General features: G+C 41.0%; 1 protein-coding gene across 3 annotated transcripts in view; it reads right to left on the bottom strand.

Annotated features, from left to right (window-relative positions):
* fbxo16 (F-box protein 16) overlaps positions 1–21760 on the bottom strand; it is a 48738-nt gene that overhangs the window by 21618 nt on the left and 5360 nt on the right. For 2 of the 3 annotated variants that reach the window (XR_011884997.1, XM_072251079.1), the window contains exons 3-7: positions 21491–21526; positions 15940–16146; positions 14609–14773; positions 7312–7529; positions 3821–3923 (exon numbers count right to left, since the gene is read on the bottom strand). Coding sequence is in view for 2 of the 3 variants with exons in the window: in XM_072251079.1 (XP_072107180.1) it covers positions 3821–3923; positions 7312–7529; positions 14609–14773; positions 15940–16146; positions 21491–21526 (729 nt within the window). In the remaining variant the exon portion in view is untranslated. The remainder of the gene's footprint in view (positions 1–3820; positions 3924–7311; positions 7530–14608; positions 14774–15939; positions 16147–21490; positions 21527–21760) is intronic. The other variant, XM_072251080.1, reaches the window with a different exon arrangement.

Genomic DNA, 21760 nt, shown 5'->3' with positions numbered 1-21760 from the left:
TGGCTTTTCCTTTAGAAGTATACAAAAATTAGTGGGAAGTTCGAGGATTGGGAAGCTTTTAAAACCAACAGAAGGCAACTGAAAAAGTCAAAAAGAAGGTAAAGATGGAATATGAAAGTAAGCTAGCCAGTAATATTAAAGAGAATAACAAAAGTTTCTTCGGATACATAAAGTCTAAAAGAGGCGAGCATGCATATTGGGCTGCTGGAAAATGCTGCTGGAGAAGTAGTAATGAAATAGCGGATGAACCGAATAAGTATTCACATCTGTCTTCACTGTGGAAGGCACTAGCAGTATGGTGGAAGTTCCAGGTGCCAGAGGTCATGAAGTGTGTGAAGTTACCATAACTAGAGAGCAGGTTCTTGGGAAACAGAAAGGTCTGAAGGCAGGTAAGTAACCTGGACCAGATGGTGTACACCCCATAGTTCTGAAAGAGGTGGCTGAAGAAATCGTGGTGGCATTAGTAATGATCTTTTGAAAACCACTAAATTCTAGAATGGTTCTGGAAGACTGGAAAATTGCAAATGTCACTCCACTCTTCAAGAAGGGAGAGAGGCCAAAGAAAGGAAACTATAGGCCAGTTAGTTTGACCTCAGTGGTTTGGAAGATGTTGGAGTCATTTATTAAGGATGAGGTCTCAGGGTACTTGGAGGCGCATGATTAAATAGAACATAGCCAACATGGCTTCCTCAAGAGAGTATCTTGCCAGACAAGTTTGTTGGAATTCTTTGAAGTGGTAACAAGGAGGATACACAAAGGAGAATCGGTTGATGTTGTGTACTTGGATTTTCTGAAGGTCTTTGACAAGGTGCCACACGAGTCTGCTTAACAAGCTGCAAGCTCATAATATTACAGAAAAGATTCTTGCATGAATAAAGTAGTAGCTGATTGGCAGGAGGCAAAGAGTGGGAATAAAGAGAGCTTTTTCTGACTGGCTGCCAGTAACCACTGGTGTTCCACAGGGGTCTGTGTTGGGACCTATTCTTTTTACACTGTATGTCAATCATTTGGATGATGGAATTCATGGCTTTGTTGCAACTTTGCAGATGATATGAAGATAGCTGGAGGGGCAGTTAGTTTTGAGGAAGTAGAGAGGCTATAGGAGAATTTAGACAGACTAGGAGAATGGGCAAAAAGATGGCAGGTGGAATCCAGTGTTGAGAAGTGTATGGTCACGCACTTTGGTAGAAGAAATCAAAGAGTTGACTATTTTCAAAATGGAGAGAAAATACAAAAAAACTGAGATGCAAAGGCACTTGGGAGTCCTTATGCAGGATTCCCTTAAGGTAATAACTTGTGAGTTGAGTCTGTGGAGAAGGCAGCAAATACCTAGCATTTATTTCAAGAGGACTAGAATATAAAGACAAAGATGTAATGTATATAAAGCACTGGTGAGGCTTTACTTGGAGTATTATGAGCAGGTTTGGACCCCTTATCTTAAAAAAGGACGTGCTGAAACTGGAGAGGGTTCAAAGGAGGTTCACAAAACTGATTCCAGGATTGAATGGCTTGTCATATGAAGAGCATCTGATGGCTCTGGAAATGAGAGGAGACCTCACTGAAAGCTATTGAATGGTGAAAGTCCTTGATAGAGTGGATGTGGAGAGGATGTTTCCTATGGTGGGAGAGTCTAAGACCAGGGGACACAGTCTCAGAATAGAGGGGTATCCTTTTTGAACAGAGAAGAGCAGGAATTTCTTTAGCCAAAGGGTGGTGAATCTGCGGAATTATTTGCCACAAGCAGCTGTGGAGGCTGTATTTATGTATATTTAAGGCAGAGGTTGATAGATTCTTGATTGGTCAGAACATGAAAGGATATGAGAAGGCAGGAGACTGGGGCTGAGAGGAAATTGGATCAGCAATGATAAAATGGTGGGGTAGACTCAATGGGCCAAATGGCTTAATTCTGCTCATATGATCTTATGGTGTTATGGACACCTTACTTATCAATTTGCTGGATATTAATGCAATACTGTGTTCACATTGCAAGTGAATCCATTCTTTCTCCAGTTTCTAATTTTCTTATATTTTGTTGCTGTTTATCTTTGCTCCACGTTCCCCAGTGTTGTACAGTATTTCAGTCACTTTTGAGAATTCAGGAACTAGGTGGACAGTTGGCATGGATGAATGGAGCAATGTCCGCAAGTGATGGTGGACAGCCCATCTGAGAATGCCATTCCTACAAAAGCTGTAAGATATTGCATGGCTACAGAGGTTTATCACAGGATGTACCTGAGAAACCTGTTTAATTATCTACAGAAACCTTAGATTACCTCTTTAGGGCATGAGTTTGGAGTGGTTGGAGATAGAAAACACCATGGTGTAAGTTCAGTTTTGGACTATTTAGAGATCAGAAGACATTAGAAGTCAATAGGTCTACAACAGAACCATTTTCAGTGAAGACTGGTGTCAAATAAGCCTGTGCCATTGCCATTGTCTCCATTATCTCTCTCATACATGACCACAATGTAGCATCCTAACTTCACTAAATTTCTCATTACAGTAGCACTAACTTGTAGAACTAATGGAAAACTGTTAAAAGTGCAGAATCAAGGTTGTTCGAATCTGTACCAATGTACTATAGCAAGGGTTAGTAAATTGTGGGCCTGCTATGATGGCGCTGGAAATGTGGAGACAATTGCAGGCTGCCTCCAGCAAATCCTCAGATGATGTTGGTCATTGACAAAAACAACTCATTTTACTGTTTGTTTCAATGTACATGTGGAACTGCAGTATGTACTTGACACTAGCACTTGAGCCCACTCAGAGGCCAAGCCCCAAGCTATTGTCAACGCTTTCAATGAAGCTTATGAGACTGCCTTACGCTAAACATCTACAGGCCAATGTCCTCTGTCAACTTGCCTCCACTGAATTACAATGCCTCTTGACAATATTGGTTCAGAGCAAGACTCTGGAAGACATGAGTCTTCCATATACTGGGAGTGATCTATCTGTAAAAATATACATTTTTAATTCATTTCTTCACTGCCTTCAAAACACCATCATTGAATCTCAAAGCACAAGTAAATAACCACTGTCTCAGCAAAATCTTCTAATTCAGAGGGAGGAACAATGAGCCTATGAACGCTGACCAATGTTCCCAGTACTGAAGCCCAAACTACATCAGCTATGAGACAGGATTCATAATCAGAACTATGAATTTCTTGCACAAGATTCCTGAATACTCTATTCTGAAGAAAAGATTCATAATAATGAACAAAGCTTCATTGAAGAAATGCATAATTCCTGCTGATTCCTGCTAATTCTCTCCCCTGGCTCATGGGAGAGAAGGAGAATTTGCGATGATATTAAGAACCTTGAGCAGGTACACTGCTGTTTGAAATTCTGCTGTATGAGGTCTTGATAAAATCAGATCAAAAATTTAAAAGGAGAGCAAGATAAAATTACTCTTAAACACTAGGAGCTGAGGGGAAAATTAAACAACTTACAGCAAAATCAATATTCTCATATCTGATCATTGTGAATCTGCAATCAACAAAGGGAAAAGAGTAATCAATTGGATTGTCAAGGCAGAAGCAGAAATAATATGGTACACACATAAGATGCTGGAGGAACTCAGCAGGTCAGGCAGCCTCTATGTGTCAGTCCGAGACACTCCACCAGGACCCTTCATTGAAACGTTGACCATTTATTCCCTTCTATAAATGCTGCCTGATTTGCTGTGTACCTCCAAGAACCTTGGAGCAAAAACATCAGAATCCAACAGAATCCATGGAGGGGAATAAACAATCTAACGTTTCAGGCCTGTCTTCGGGACAAAAGTAATCAGGACAAAGAAAGAAAGTATTGGTGGGCATACCAGTGATTTTACTTTCCGCATCTTATAGTTTGCTGACGGATGTTTCTTTCTGTCATGACTTTGGCGAATAAGATCAGGAGAGGCGCGGCTTCCCTTCTTCTTCCTGGAAAAATAGGCCAACCAAAAATAATATTATTAATTCAATGCACAGCATGCAGAATGAATAAAGTTTTGCAGGGCATCAGATGCCTTAAACAAGATCTCATATTATCTGCAGGAAAATGCATGGGAAATTGTACAATGCAAATATATCCTTATGTGACAGATTACAGAAATGACCACAATTCCAATAAATAATGCCATTAATTAACTTGCTGTACATGTTGAACATTAAAAGGAAGAGCCTATTTTGTCCAATTAAAAATCTATTCAGGCGTTTGATAGTAATCTTCATAAACATAAGAATAAAATGTGATGAGCATTTTCCATAACCTATCCACAAAAAATATTGCCATTCTCCCTCAGAAATAGCTCTCCAAACTGAACTTACTTCTAACCCTCCCTTGAAGAGAAACTACTAATATTTGTGGACTCAGGTTATTTACATGGTGATACACATGTCCAGAGATACATGCCCAAAATCAGGGGCAGACAAGTCAGAAATGACAACAAATATCCATCAGTAAGTTAGCAGCCAGAGGGCTTCCAAAAGCAGGCTTCGTGGGTGATAAAGGCCCTGTATTTCCCTCAACCTTTCTATCTGACCCATGCAGACCTTCTGATGAGAATGGTAATTCATTCAAATCCCTGATTTCTTTCCCTGACCTTCCTGTGGACCAAGAAGAACATTGCTGGTATGGATGAAAATACTCTATTTGCATGCCCCTCACTCTGCACTGGATTAAACTGTGGGCATCTCAAGACAGTAGAAGTATATTTACCACTTCATCAGCAAGTATCTCTACCACTTTAAGACTGGTAAGTGAACACTTCTCCTGGTCTACCAGACAATGACTGCTGGCCTCTGTAATTCAGCCAGAGCGCTGAAGTGTTGCCAGCCTGGGCATCTGCTGATAAGAACGTAACTAGGAGCAGAAGTAGGCCATTTGGCCTGTCAAGCCTACTCTGCCATTCAATAAGATCATGACTGATCTGACTGTGGACTCAGCTCCACTACCTGCCTTTTCTCCATAATCCTCAATTCTCCTGTTATGCACAGATCTATCTAACTGTGTCTCGAATATACAGTATTTAATGGGTAGCCTGCACTGCTTCCACAGGCAGAGAATTCTACAGATTCACTGTCACTAGGAAAAGCAGTTTCTCCTCATCTCTGTCCCAGATATATTCTCCTATATCCTGAGGCGGTGTTCTCTTGTTCTAATCTTACCTATCAATGGAAAAAACTTCCCTGTCTCTATCTTCTCTATTCTTTTCATGATTTTATGTCTCTATAAGATCACTTCTCATTCTTCTGAATTCCAGTGAGTATAATCCCAGGTGACTGTGTTTCTCCTCATAGATTTATGCCCTCATCTGTGAAATCAACCCAGTGAACATCTGCTGCTTCACCTCCAAGTAATCTTTCCTCAAGTAAAGAGACCAGAACTACACAGAGTAGTCCACGTGCACTTCACCAGTACCTTATGCAGTTACAGCATAACCTTACTGCTCTTAAATTCAATCTCTCTAGCAATGAAACTCAACATTTCATTTGCCTTTTCCATAACTTATTACACCTGCAAACCAACCTTTTGCAATTCACGCACAAACACTCTCAACTCCTTCTGCACAACCAACAGTATGCTGGAATCTTTCACCACATAAATAATAATCTGATCTTCTATTTTTCCTTCTTAAGTAGATGACCTCACACTTATCAATGTTGTAGTTTATCTGCCAGACCCTTGCTCATTCAGTTAACCTATCTATATCACTCTGCAGACTCTCCAAATCCTCTGCACAATTTGCTTTTCCACTCGTTGTCCACGGGAATGGTACCGGAGGATTGGAGGGAGGCGAATGTTGTCCCCTTGTTCAAAAAAGGTAGTAGGGATAGTCCGGGTAATTATAGACCAGTGAGCCTTACGTCTGTGGTGGGAAAGCTGTTGGAAAAGATTCTTAGAGATAGGATCTATAGGCATTTGGAGAATCATGGTCTGATCAGGGACAGTCAGCATGGTTTTGTGAAGGGCAGATCACGTCTAACAAGCCTGATAGAGTTCTTTGAGGAGGTGACCAGGCATATAGATGAGGGTAGTGCAGTGGATGTGATCTATATGGATTTTAGTAAGGCATTCGACAAGGTTCCACACGGTAGGCTTATTCAGAAAGTTAGAAGGCATGGGATCCAGGGAAGTTTGGCCAGGTGGATTCAGAATTGGCTTGCCTGCAGAAGGCAGAGGGTGGTGGTGGAGGGAGTACTTTCAGATTGGAGGATTGTGACCAGTGGTGTCCCACAAGGATCTGTTCTGGGACCTCTACTTCTCATGATTTTTATTAACGACCTGGATGTGGGGGTAGAAGGGTGGGTTGGCAAGTTTGCAGATGACACAAAGGTTGGTGGTGTTGTAGATAGTGTAGAGGATTGTCAAAGATTGCAGAGAGACATTGATAGGATGCAGAAGTGGGCTGAGAAGTGGCAGATGGAGTTCAACCCAGAGAAGTGTGAGGTGGTACACTTTGGAAGGACAAACTCCAAGGCAGAGTACAAAGTAAATGGCAGGATACTTGGTAGTGTGGAGGAGCAGAGGGATCTCAGGGTACATGTCCACAGATCCCTGAAAGTTGCCTCACAGGTGGATAGGGTAGTTAAGAAAGCTTATGGGGTCTTAGCTTTCATAAGTTGAGGGATAGAGTTTAAGAGTCGCAATGTAATGATGCAGCTCTATAAAACTCTGGTTAGGCCACACTTGGAGTACTGTGTCCAGTTCTGGCCACCTCACTATAGGAAGGACGTGGAAGCACTGGAAAGGGTACAGAGGAGATTTACCAGGATGCTGCCTGGTTTAGAGAGTATGAATTATGATCAGAGATTAAGGGAGCTAGGGCTTTACTCTTTGGAGAGAAGGAGGATGAAAGGAGACATGATAGAGGTGTACAAGATAATAAGAGGAATAGATAGAGTGAATAGCCAGCGCCTCTTCCCCAGGGCACCACTGCTCAATACAAGAGGACATGGCTTTAAGGTAAGGGGTGGGAAGATCAAGGGGGATATTAGAGGAAGATTTTTTACTCAGAGAGTGGTTGTTGCGTGGAATGCACTGCCTGAGTCAGTGGTGGAGGCAGATACACTAGTGAAGTTTAAGAGACTACTAGACAGGTATATGGAGGAATCTAAGGTGGGGGCTTATATGGGAGGCAGGGTTTGAGGGTCGGCACAACATTGTGGGCTGAAGGGCCTGTACTGTGCTGTACTATTCTATGTTCTATGTTCTATGTTCAATTTAGTGTCATCAGCAAACATACTGTAGATATGCTATACTTGGTTCCTTCTTCCAAATTGTTAATGCATATCATTCTTGGTCTTTAGCAAGTTTCCTTATACTTACCCAGTTAGCTCAATAGGATCACTGTTGTCCAGGTAGTTGAAACGTATGGTATCTGTTGGGTGTCGGTCTGAACCACGCCAGGGTGGGAGTTCAAGCCGAGCTTTCCCGGGTGGGGAAAGAACTGTGGGCTGCTTCTGCTCTGCCATATCCTTTGATAATGAGTGAACATCCGCCACAATAAATTCTTCTTTAGGTGGTGTCTGGGAACAAGAAGAACCCTGGATTAAGAAGAACTGTAGAATCAGCCCAAAAGTTTCAAAAGGGATTGAAATAGAAAATACTTATAGGTAATTTCCTTCTCACAATTATTATAATGCACAAAGGTATTGTTGTGTTCCATCCATTTTTCAAGTATGAGGTTTAAAATATATTATGATGGAATTACAGAAAAGCAAATTAATACATTAAGCCTTGTGTAACTGTGCTGGCTCTTTAAAAGGGCCATCCAGTTAGAACCCCTTCTCTATTTGTTTCTTCATGCACAACAATCAAAAGTGACTACCTTTGAAATCTAACAGGCAGCATCATAACTAATTCATAACAAATCAACAGATGTAGGCAACTTGAAGCCAGGAGTAAATCTGACCAGACAAGTTCTGATTGATTAGAATTATATTCAATAAAGTTCGCTTCTGACTTTATCCTTATGCTTGAGGATGCAATCATCCTCAGGCATAATGATAAGCTCACAATCAATTTTAAGTTGTAATTAATATTTAGTACAAACTGGAGAATGCAACATCGTTTGCCAATTGGTTCACAAACTTAAATGGAAAACAGCAGCCTTGAGACGTTTTCCCATTCTAAACCTTCCAGTGCCCAGACTGATATACAATTAAAAAAAACTCTACTGGTTTTCAGACCTGCAAAGAGGGTGTACAGCTTGAAGTAGATAGACTACAGCCTCAGAAAACCACAAAATACACTCGGTGGTCACTATATTTTTTCAGTAGATACAGAATAAAATGGCCACTGAGTGTTTATCTATATTTTTTCCTATTTTTAGAAACAGTGTGTGTTACTCATTTCAATACCGATAATAGAAACATAGAAAACCTACAGCACAATACAGGCCTTTTGGCCCAAAAAGCTGTGTTGAACATGTACTTACTTTGGAAATTACCTAGGGTTACCCATAGCCCCCTATTTTTCTAATTTCCATGTACCTATCCAGGAGTCTCTTAAAAGACCCTATCGTATCCGCCTCCACCACCGTCGCTGGCAGCCTATTCCATGCACTCACCACTCTCTGTGTAAAAAAAACTTACCCCTAACATCTTCTCTGTACCTGCTTCCAAGCACCTCAAAACTGTGCCCTCTCATGATAGCCATTTCAGCCCTGGGAAAAAGCCTCTGACTATCCACACAATCAATGCCTCTCATCATCTTATACACCTCTATCAGGTCACCTCTCATCCTCCGCCGGAGTAAAGGCCGAGCTCACTCAACCTATTCTCATAGGGCATGCTCCCCAATTCAGGCAACATCTTTGTAAATCTCTTCTGTACCCTTTCTATAGTTTCCACATCCTTCCTGTGGTGAGGTGACCAGAACTGAGCACAATTCCCCAAGTGGGGTCTGACCAGGGTCCTATACAGTATAGCTGTAACATTACCTCTTAAACTCAATCCCACGGTTGATGAAGGCCAATGCACTGTATGCCTTCTTCTTTTTCAATATTTTTATTAATCACTTGCATAGACGAATACAAAATACATTACATTATGAAAACAGAAACAAGATTGAAATGCCCCATAACTATGTAAATTAACTATAATATTGAAAAGGTATATTTTATTCTAATCTAAAGCAAAATCAAAACCCCATAACAAAACAAAAAGTGAAAAAACCAGCTGTTTGGTTAAAAGAAAAAAAATATCTGACATATAGTCGTAAATTCAAACATACAATAGCCATTATCATTGCTGAACAAGTCGACAATTGTAAAAGTAGTTCCAAAAAGGTCCCCGTAATATGAAAAAATCTTGTCTAGGTATAGAAATAGAACACCTAACCTTCTCTAGATTTAAACATGACATAACATCAATCAACCAATGGGCATGAGCAGGCGGAATGGCATCTTTCCATTTAAGCAACAAAACTCTTCTGGCTAAAAGAGAAATAAAAGCCAAAATATGCAAATCATTTAGCTTAAGAGTAAAATCATTTCCTCCAACAATGCCAAACAAGGCAGTCAGAGGGTTGGGTTTAAAGTTTACTTTAAAAAGCTCCGAGAAAGTTTGAAATACTTCTTTCCAAAATTTATCAAGCCGCAGACAGGACCAAAACATATGAATTACAGGGGCCTCTTCAACATTACCCCTATTACAGTATGGAGAAAAATCTGAGTAAAACCAAGAGAGGTTATCTTTAATCATATAGGCTCTATGAACCACTTTAAATTGTAAAAGAGAGTGACGCACACATAACAAAGAGGTGTGAACAAGTTTAAAAATTTCATTCCAAGTATCCTCATCAATTGAAATCTGTAGCATCTGTTAATCATAAGTTGGAACAATTTTATTCATACTGGAACAACATAACACCTCATAGGCCTGATTTTATTCTCACAAGTCAATGAATATGTTGTAAAATAAAAGATCACTCCCTACTCTGTACATAGTTTTCTTCTTTCGATTGTTCTTTCATTCCTCTCCTTTCTATAAGTGTATACCTCAGGTAAGTATTATGTGGAGATTTGTGACAAGTATGATTATATGATATATATGTACAGTGTCTGAAATACATCTTGTGGAAATGTTTGTTTGATGATGAAATTCAATAAAAAATAAATTACAGAAAAAAATAAATCTGTAGGTCTTGTTCCCAGAGGTTTTTAATTTGGTGTAACAGAATGCTTCTCATTGCCAACAACAATACTATAAATATTAGAAATAGATCCATTATGAAAAGGTTTCAAAGTAAAAATTGTATCAATTAAATTCTTATCTGGACATTTAGGAAATGTATGAAGTTGAGAACGCAAGGTGTGACGACAAACCAAGTTATCAGAAGATTGATACTGATGAGAGAGATAAGGGAGACAATGGAGAAGCGTTCAAAATGTTAATGAGAGAGGAGAGAGAGATAACGGAAGCGAAACACAATTAAGAGTATTGACAGACCGGTTGCTTTGAACCTGAACTGTTTGAAGTTTGATGGACAGGCGATACCCCAGCAGGGGGATAAAAAGAACAGGTTCGCTAAGGCACGACACACACCACGAGATCACGAGATAACGAGACCCTGGAAGAGCGGTGTGCCCCCACAAGTTGGTGGGAGTTTGGAGGTCTGGTCGCGGAAACTGACCATAGACGCACAGGGTGAAAGGGTACGATCGGCGGGAACCTGGTGTGTGTGTCGGCCCTTGCCTGGGTGCCGGGTTCACCGCGGAAGAACGGTTGTATCCGGAGCGGAGGGGTCACAGTCGGTGACCACAGAAGACATAACAAAGGGTCCGCCCGAGAGCTAACTGCGAAGAATATTAAAGGTCTGTCTGAATCAGATTTGCATATTCCCTCGCGCTCGCTCTCTCTCTCTCTCCCCAACGGCACAACAGCGATTACTGCGAACTGTACTAAGCTGAACTGAACTCTGCGTCACTTGAGACTGATCATTTTACCCCTAGACTGCGATAGAACTTGCTTGATTCCTATTACCCTAGTTCTGAGTACATGTGTGTTTTATCATTGCTAACCTGTTGCATTTATATCCTTACGATTAGAGTACTGTGTTACTTATTTCTTTAATAAAACTTTATTAGTTCTGTTAAACCAGACTCCAACTAAGTGGTCCATTTCTGCTGGTTTGGCAACCCAGTTACGGGGTACGTAACAGCAAGAAATCTCTAATTTGTAAATATCTAAAAAAGTGAGCTTTACAAAGATTATATTTAATAGATAGTTGAACAAACGAGGAAAGACTATCTCCAACAAACAGATACTTCTAGTCTATTCCACTCTTTAAAAACTACATCAGTCAAAGAAGGTTTAAAAGAAAATCAGAAAAAATGGGACCAGAGAGTGAAAAACCAAATAAACCAAAGAATTTTCTAAATTGTAACCAAATCCTCAAAGAATGTTTAACTACATACTTATCAGTTAAATTACTTAAGGATAGAGGAATTGAAGAACCAAGAAGAGAAATAATAGAAAATTTATTAACAGAATTAACTTCTGAAGAAACCCAAACCGGACAGTCTTCACAATTAATGTAGTATAACCAAAACCTACGGTAGCGTATGTTGACTGCCCAGTAATAAAACCTAAAACTGGATAGGGCAAATCCCCCATTTTTTCTCATTTTCTGAAGATGAACTTTATTTAATTGGGGGGTTTTATTCTTCCATAAGTAAGAAGACATAATCAAATCTAAAGAGTCAAAAAAGGATTTAGGAATAAAAACAGGTAGGGTTTGAAATAAATATAAAAATTTAGGCAAAATATTCATTTTAATAGAATTAATATGTCCAATCAGCAATAAAGAAATGGGAGACCAACTTGATAGTACCTTCTTAACATATTCTAAAAGAGTAATAAAGTTTTCTTTAAAAAGAAATTTATAATTCCTAGTAATTGTTATACCCAAATAAGTAAATTGATTTCTTACAATTTTAAAAGGAAGGTCAGAGTTGACTGATACCAAATTATTCAAAGGAAAAAGTTCACTCTTATGAAGATTGTTTATATCCTGAGAACCGACTAAATTCATAAAGTAATGAGAGTATTGAAGGTAGAGAGGATTCCACATTAGAGATGTAGAGCAAAAGGTCATCAGCATAAAGTGACAACTAATGAGTGACACCCCTCCTTAAAATACCCAAGATGTCAAGGGATTCACGAAATGCAATGGCTAAAGGCTCTAAAGCCAAATCAAAAAGCAAAGGACTCAAAGGACATCCTTGTCTGGTTCCACATTGGAGATTAAATGGTTTAGAACTCTGAGAGTTAGTAAAAACCTGTGCAGTGGGAGATGAATAAAGTAATTTAATCCACTGAATAAAATTGGACCCAAATTGAAATTTTTCTAATATTTTAAATAAATAATTCCATTCAACCTGGTCAAATGCTTTCTCAGCATCCAAAGAAATCATGCATTCCAAAGTTTCTTTAGAGGGAGAATAAATAACATTCAGTAAACGACGAATGTTAAAATGAGAATAACGATTTGTAATAAATCCGGTCTGGTCATCAGAGATAATAAAAGGCAGAATATTTTCCATCCTATGAGCCAAAAGTTCAGATAAATTTTAGCGTCAACATTAAGTGTGCCTTCTTAACCACAGAGTCAATCTGCACAGCAGCTTTGAGTGTCCTATGGACTCAGACCCCAAGATCCCTCTGATCCTCCACACTGCCAAGAGTCTGACCATTAATACTACATTCTGCCATCATATTCGACCTACCAAAATGAACCATCTGGGTTGAACTCCATCTGCCACTTCTCAGCCCAGTTTTGCATCCTATCAATGCCCCACTGTAACCTCTGACAGCCCGCCACGCTATCCACAACACCCCCAACCTTTGTGTCATCAGCAAATTTACTAACCCATCCAGGTCAGTTATAAAAATCACAAAGAGAAGGGGTGGGGGAGGGGGGAGTCGTTGCTCACTGCCGCTTATGTGTGAGGGGCGGGTTGCTGGGGCGGACTTTGGGGTTCTCACATTTAACTGTTGTTCATTCTTTGGTGAACTTCTCTGTTTTCGTGGATGTTTGCAAAGAAAAAGCATTTCTCTGTCATTAAATTTGACCTTTGAACTTTTGAACAATTCCCTGAGGCACACCACTGGTCACCGACCTCCATGCAGAATATGACCCGTCTACAACGACTCTTTGCCTTCTGTGGGCAAGCCAATTCTGGATCCACAAAGCAAGGTCCTCTTGGATCCCATGCCTCCTTACTTTCTCAATAAGCCTTGCATGGGTACCTTATCAAATGCCTTGCTGAAATCCATATACACTACATCTACTGCTCTTCCTTCATCAACGTGTTTAGGCACATCCACAAAAAATTAATTCAGGCTCGTAAGGCATGACCTGTCTTTGACAAAGCCATGCTGATTATTCCTAATCATATTATGCCTCTCCAAATGTTCATAAATCCTGCCTCTCAAGATCTTTTGCATCAACTTACCAACCACTGAAGTAAGACTCACTAGTCTATAATTTCCCGGGTTATCTCTACTCCCTTTCTTGAATAAGGGAACATCTGCAACCCTCCAATCCCCTGGAACCTCTCCTGTCCCCATTGATAATACAAAGATTATTGCCAGAGGCTCAGCAATCTCCTTCCTCACCTCCCACAGTAGCCTGGGGAACATCTCATCCGGTCCCAGAGACTTATCCAAATTGATGCTTTCCAAAAGCTCCAGCACACATTCTTTCTTAATGTCTACATGCTCAAGCTTTTCAATCTGCTGTAACTCATCCCTACAATCACCAAGATCCTTTTCTGTTGTGAATACTGAAGCAAAATATTCATTAAGTACCTTTGCTATCTCCTTCGATTCCATACACACTTTTCCACTGTCACACTTGATTGGTCCTATTCTCTCATATCTTATCCTCTTGCTCTTCACATACTTGTAAAATGCCTTGGAGTTTTCTTTAATCCTGCTCACCAAGGCCTTCTCATGGCCAGTTCGGGCTCTCACAATTTCATTCTTAAGCTTCTTCCTGCTAGCCTTATAATCTTCTAGATCTCTATCATTACTTAATTTTTTCGAACCTTTCGTAAGCTTTTCTTTTCTTCTTGACTAGATTTTCAACAGCCTTTGTACACCATGGTTTCTGTACCCTACCATCCTTTCCTTGTTCATTGGAATGTACCTATATATGCATGGTACAAATATCCCCTGAACACTTGCCACATTTCTGCCGTACATTTCCCTGAGAACGTGTTCCCAATTTATGCTTCCAAGTTCCTGCCTGATAGCTTCATATTTCCCCTTACTCCAATTAAACATTTTCCTAACATGTCTGTTCTAATCCCTCTCCAATGCTATGGTAAAGGAGATAGAATTGTGATCACTATCTCCAGAATGCTCTCCCACTGAGAGACCTGATACCTGACCAGGTTCATTTCCCAATACCAGATCAAGTACAGCCTCTCCTCTTGTAAGCTTATCGACATATTGTGTCAGGAAACCTTCCTGAACACACCTAACAAACTCCACCCCATCTAAACCCCTTGCTAAAGGGAGATGTCAATCAATATTCAAATAATCTAAGAATATTTACAGGTAACAAATTAATGAATGCGGCAAATCACTGAAGTACATTGGGATATGTCACTAACCTTTGGCTTGGTAACATTCAGCTCCTTCACCATCTCAATGTAATGTCTTTTCCAGATTCTTTGTTCATAGGGAGTAGGTGAGAAGCTGATGTACCAACCTAGTCTCAGGCATTTGGGCATCCAGAGTTGATCCAACTCAGCAAGATTTTTCCAATGCCAGTTCACCTATGAGATAGCAGAAAGGGCACAGCTACAATCAAAGACATAAAGATTTGCTTTATTTGTCAATGTACATCAAACCGCCAAAACATACAGTGAAATGCGTCATTTGCATCAACAACCAACAAAAGTCCAAGGATGTCAGTACATGTTCGGCACAGCATTGTGGGCCGAAGGCCCCGTATTGTGCTGTAGGTTTTCTAGTTTATATGTGCTGGGGGAAGCCCACAAGTGATGCCATGCTTCCGATGGCAATGTAGCATGCTTTATATGATCAATGTGATCATAATACGCTCAGTGAGATCACTGGAACTATATAACTAATAAAAGTGTGTGATGTACTAAATAAGTATTTTGGATTGGTATTTACCAAGGAGAAGGACTTGGAAGTTACTTGCATATGCTATTATTTTAGGGCATGTTGATATGAAGGAGTGGGAGTTGGGACTCAAAGAACATGTATGTGGATAAGTTCCCGGGGCCTGATGGGATCTATCCCAGGATAGTAAGAGAAGGAAGACAGGAGAATGCTGGAGCCTTGATAGAGATCTTTGCATCCTTGTTAAACACAGATGAACAGGAGAATAGACAATATTGTTCCTCTGCTTAAGAAAGCCAACAGTGACAAACCAGAGAGTAATAGCCAGTGAGCTTTACATCAGTGGTAGGGAAATTATTGGAGAAGATTCTAGAGACAGGATCAACTCTCATCTAGAAAACCATAGATTTGTTTGTTCCAGTACTACTTCAAAAAGACCAAGGTAAAGTAAGTTTATTATCAAAGTACGTATATGTCATCGTATACAATCCTGAGATTCATTTTCTTGCAGGAATTTACAGTAAATACAAAGAATCATATTAGCATCAGTGAAAGATCATACACAAGACAAACAACAAATGTGCAAAAATTAACAAACTGCAAATACAAAAGAAAAATGAACAAATAAGCAATAAATATAGAGAAAATGAGAAAAAGAGTCCTTGAAAATGAGTCCATAGGTTGTGGGAACGGTTCAGTGTTAGGCTGACTGATACTATATACTATACATATATACTATACTATACTATATACTATACATTCTGAAGGATAATTAGAGATGTGCAATAAATACTGGCCTTGGTAGCAACATCCAAATCTTGAAAATGAAGAATGAATTCTGCATAAGTGTTACCTGTGCACACCGGCAAAGGCTCCTTGGATCCAAGAAGGAGAAGATGTACAAAGACAGCACTCTGGGAAGGAAACAGGTGAAGTCCAATGCTTCCATTGGAACTCTACTGCGCAAATATTGTTCACAAAACTTCAACTGAGAGACAGAGCATCTTTCAAACAGGTCAAGAAGAACCTTGCGACGCTGTGTGTCGGTCCACTTATCAAACTGAATGAAGATGTGAGGGAATATAAAAAAAACTCAACATCAAACAGTAATATTAGATGGCATACAAACTGTTGTGATTAATGATACAATAAAACCAATAAGCTACACACAAAATGCTTGAGTGACTTAGCAAGTCAGGCAGCATCTATGGAGGGGAATAAACACTTGATATTTTGGGCTGAGACCTTTCATTAAGGTTAGGATTAAACGAACAAGCTGTCACTTTTCACCTCCATTTTTGTTACTTCTCTTCCTTTTTTTATTTTAAACCTCTCTCTTTCCTGTATATCAATATCTCAGAGGATCTAATCTGGACCCATCATTTTGATGCAATCATGATGAGGGAATGCCGATGGCTATACTTCATTAAGAGTTTTTGAGATTTGGTATGTCACCAAAGACTCAAGCAAATTTCCAAATGTACTGTGGACAACAGTCTGACTGGTTGCATCACCATCTGGTATGTAGGCACCAATACACAGAAGGTTTCAGAAGGTTGTAGTCTTAGCCAGCTTCATCATGAGCACAAGCCACCATGAGGTATCAGGAGGATAATTTTAAGAACCACCATCAGGAAGGAGGTATATGATCCTGAAGAACCACACTCAATGTTTTAGGAACAGCTTCTTCCTCTCTACCATCAGATTTCTGATTGATCCATTAACCCAGGAACACTACCTCAGTATTCCTCTTCTGCACTTTTTTTTTGGTCGTAGCTTGTGGTAATTTGTTATGCCTGCACTGTACTGCTGCCACAAACAATTTCATGATTAATGTCAGCAATAGTAAACCTAATTCTGATTCTGATTTTTGTTCTTTCATTTTCTCATTCTTCCCTCACCTTCTCTTCATTTAAAATCTTGATTTCTGCTTCCTTCCATCCCCTTTATTCACTACCTCACCCTCTTTTCCCTCTCCCCTCCCCTCCAGACTTTAACGTTCCCGTCAAACCCACCACTTACTTCTCACTGCCTATCACCTCCCCTGGGTCCCCTACTCTTTCCCTTTCTCCTATGGTCACTTTCCTCTCCTATCAGATTCTTTCCTCTTCAGCACTTTAACCTTTCCCACTCACCTGGCTTCTCTAATCTGTCCTGACAGAGCCCTGCCATAGGAAAGGCAGATGAACTCAGGACCTGGATCAACACCTGGAATTATGATATCATAGCTATTAGTGAGACTTGAATGCAGGACGGGAGGGACTGGCAGCTCAATATTCCGGGGTTCTATTGTTTTAGACGTGACAGAGCGGGATAGATTAAAGGAGGAGGGGTGGTGTTACTTGTCAGGGGAAATATCACGGCAGTGCTCCATCAGGACAGACTGGACTTTTTATACTCCTCAAGCACCTTATTTGCTCCCTGTTTCCTATACATGTCATACATCTCTCTCTTCTTCTTTATCAGAGTTCTAATATCCCTTGAGAACCAAGGTTCCTTATTTTTATTCACTTTGCCTTTAATCCTGACGGGAACATACAAACTCTGCACTCTCAAAATTTCTCCTTTGAAGGTCTCCCACTTACCAATCACATCCTTGCCAGAGAACAACCTGTACCAATCCATGCTTTTTAGATCCTTTCTCATTTCTTCAAATTTGGCCTTTTTCCAGTTTAGAACCTCAACCCGAGGACCAGATCTATCTTTATCCATGATCAAGTTGAAACTAATGGTGTTATGATCACTGGAACCAAAGTGTTCCCTACACACACTTCTGTCACCTGTCCTAACTCGTTTCCTAATAGGAGATCTAATATTGCATCCTCTCTAGTTGGTACCTCTATATATTGATTTAGAAAACTTTCCTGAACACATTTTACAAACTCTAACCCGTCTAGACCTTTAACAGTATGGGAATCCCAATCAATATGTGGAAAATTAAAATCCCCTATCACAACTTTATGTTTCCTGCAGTTGTCTGCTATCTCTCTGCAGATTTGCTCCTCCAATTCTCGCTGGCTATTGGGTGGCCTATACTACAACCCCATTAATGTGGTCATACCCTTCCTGTTTCTCAGCTCCACCCATATGGCCTCGGTAGACAAGCCCTCTAATCTGTCCTGCCTGAGCACTGCTGTAACATTTTCCCTGACTAGCAATGCCACCCCGCCCCCCACCCTTCATTCCTCTGCTTCTATCATGTCTGAGACATCGGCACCCTGTAACATTAAGCTGCCAGTCTTGCCCCTCCTGCAGCCAAGTTTCACTAATGGCTATAATGTCATAATTCCATGTGTCAATCCACAGCCTTAGCTCATCAGCCTTCCCCACAATACTCCTTGCATTGAAATAGACACACCTCAGAAGACTACTACCACCACACACAATCCTCCTATTCGTGAATTTGCATGAACTTTTTACATCATTTAATTTCACCCCTGCTCTAATATCTGCTCTCGCACTTTGGTTCCTACCCCCCTGCAATCTAGTTTAAACCCTCCCTAAAAGCACTAACAAACCTCCCTGCATGGATATTGGTCCCCTTGTAGTTCGGGTGTAACCCATCTCTCTTGCACAGGTCCCAACTGCCCCAGAAGAGGTCCCAATGATCCTGAAATCTGAAACCCTGCCCCCTACACCAGTTCCTCAGCCACGTGTTCATCCGCCAGAGCATGCTATTCTTACCCTCATTGGCACATGGCACAGGTAGCAATCCTGAGATTACCGCCCTCGAGGTCCTGGTTTTTAACTTCCTACCAAGCTCTTTATACTCACTCTTCAGGACCTCCTCACTCTTTCTTCCTACGTCATTGATACCGATGTGTCCCATGACATCTGGTTGATCACCCTCCCACTTCAGAATGCTGTGCACGCGATCAGAGACATCCCTGACCCTGGCATCCGGGAGGCAACAAATCATCCAGGAGTCTCTTTCATGACCACAGAACCTCCTTTCTGTACCTCTAACTATTGAGTCCCCTATCACTACCGCTCTCCTCTTCTTCCACCCTCCCTTCTGCACCGCAGAACCAAACTCAGTGCCAGAGATCCGGCTGCTGCTGCTTGTCCCAGGTAAGTCATCCCCCTCCAACAGTATCCAAATCGGTATACTTGATGTTGAGGAGAATGGCCACAGGGGAACCCTGCTCTACCTGCCCTTTGCCCTTCCCTCGCCTGACGGTAACCCAATTACCTGCGCGTTGCTCCTTTGGCGTAACTACCTCCCTGTAGCTACTATCTATAAACTCCTCATTCTCCTGAATGATCCGGAGGTCATCCAGCTGCTGCTCCAGTTCCCTAACGCTGTTTGTTAGGAGCTGCAGCTGGATGCACTTCTTGCAGATGTCGTTGTCAGGGATACCGGAGGGCTCCCTGACTTCCCATCCTGCAAGAGCAGCATTCCAACATCCTGCCTGGCATTCTCTCTACTTTAAACAAACAAGACAAAAATTACCGGAACCTACCCTTACCTCTGCTTGTTCACGCCGAAGCCTGTTGAGCCAAAGCCGTCCCACTCTGCTCCCTCTCACTCCGCCGCCCACTGTATATGGTGGCCTTTTTTTAAACCTTTGGCGCTCTACGTCACCCGCCTGCGCAGCCTAGCCTCTTTTCCCAGAGCAGTGTAAAAAAAAGTCTTCTCTCCGAGATTCCTACTCCTTTTCTCTCGGCCTCTTGCTCTGATTTAAAAAGACCGTTGAAAATTACTCTCCTTTTTAAACCTTTGGCGCTCTATGTCACGTGTCTGCACATGAATACCCATGTAACCATACATGAATACCCAAGAATACAGCATTACTCCTGGGCTAAGGTGTAAAACACAGTACCTACAGTCTTACACAGCAGAAGGCACATGTAAGAGATCAGTAAAAATACAGTCATGAAAAATATAGGCCAAGACCCTGAGTCCACGAATGTTGTAGCAGTCTGCAGCTGAACACAATATGGCTTGTACTCTGCTGAGCAAACACTGAAGGGCAGCACCAACTCCAGATTGGACTCCGCGCCACATCGCCCCCCCAGCACTCTGGTAGAGCGTACAGACTCTCCTGGGCAACTGTAAATAAGTGACATCGTGGCTTGAGGCCTTGTCCTCACTATGACCGAGGTCACGCTGCTCCCCTGCTGTCTGCCAATAAACCTGTGAATTGGACCTGCAGCATTCCGTAGTAACAATCTCCAACAGGTTCTTACGATCACAAGAAAAGTGACTAAGATGATAACTCGCTGTGAGACCGCCTTCGTGCACTGACTCCTGCAGGTATCAGCACAAGCCACACCCAGTCCAGCTCCTCCAGTTTCTCTGCCAATGAGAAACTCACTGATGGGGTAGACCTGCAGAACTTTAAGATCTTAATGGCCAGTAGTGTCTTGCTATCATAAAAAATGTTTTAAAAAGACAATAACACCTTTGGTTGGCTCCGTAGAAGCCGCTGTGACTGAGCATGCTGCCATTTTACTGGAACCTAGAATAAGTTCTTTCAACCACTACCCTCAGTCTTCTGTGGACAAACCAGTCCTGCATCACTCTGGATCCCATACATCTTAATTTTTTGGATGAGCCTTCTGTTTGGGATCTTATCAAGCGCCTTACTAAAATCCATGTTGACAACATCCAAACTTCTACTTTCATCATTTACCCTCATCACCTCATCAAAAAACTCAATCAAGTTAGTAATGCACAACTTGTCCCACACAAAGCCAAGCTGGCTCTCCCTAATTAGGCCATATTTTTCCAAATACATTTCCAAATGCTGACTGCAAAAGACATAACCCTGGCAAAAGCTGCCCATAACATCCTAATGACATCAAATTATGTGCATCTCCTTAGACTAGGATATTCCCAAAGTACCTCCCTTTTCTGATTCAGTTATTACCACTTGATCCAATGCAGGTATTCATGTTCCACATTTTCTGTAATCCCTATCTCTTATGCCCTAAAGTTTATTCTATCCCCTACAAGCAAGAAGCAGTAATATAAATTACTGCTTCTATCTAACTTCTTTGTCCTTCTCCAAGAAGAGAATCAGAAGATGCAATGATCTCCAAGGAAGTGATGCAATGGCAAGAGTTGTAATGTATTGTGTTTCCTATCAGTTACAGTAAAACTTCAACAATCTAAATGCTCAGACTTTGGTATTTCTGGACTGGCAAATTTTCCAGAGTGTTGAATGTTACTCATGGGGTTTGGGAGTTTATAAGGAAAGCTGTAAACATGGCCCTGATTAATTTAAAGAGAATGTGAGAAATTGGGCCCCAGCGAATTTAAAAGGAACTTGTGAATGGGGCCCTGGTGAGTTTTTAAGGAGGGATGGAAACGGGGGCCCTAGTTAGTTTAAAGAGAGCGTGGGAAACATGGTCTAGATAAGTTTTTAAATATCTACAAAACAAATGCATGGCCCTCTTACCCATTTCCCAAGTAATTCTCCTCTTTCTCCAAAGACCTGTTGTGGGGGGTAGTGGGGGGGGGGAATAAAAAAATAAATTAAACAATCTCTTCTTAACATGAAAAATATTTAGAGCAGAGCCACTAAAAGTCTCCAAGATTTTGTCTAGAACCACATCATATAATATAAATATATCACACTGAAGAAGTTGAGAGCCATTCCTTTGAATTATAAAAATCTTCATGTATAGCAAACAGCAACAATCAATGGTTGTGCATAGAAAGAATTCGT

Source organism: Mobula birostris, chromosome 2, assembly GCF_030028105.1.
Source record: "Mobula birostris isolate sMobBir1 chromosome 2, sMobBir1.hap1, whole genome shotgun sequence".
Lineage (NCBI taxonomy): Eukaryota > Metazoa > Chordata > Chondrichthyes > Myliobatiformes > Myliobatidae > Mobula > Mobula birostris.
Note: the sequence above shows the minus strand (reverse complement) of the source record. Positions and strands in the feature narration are given on the sequence as shown.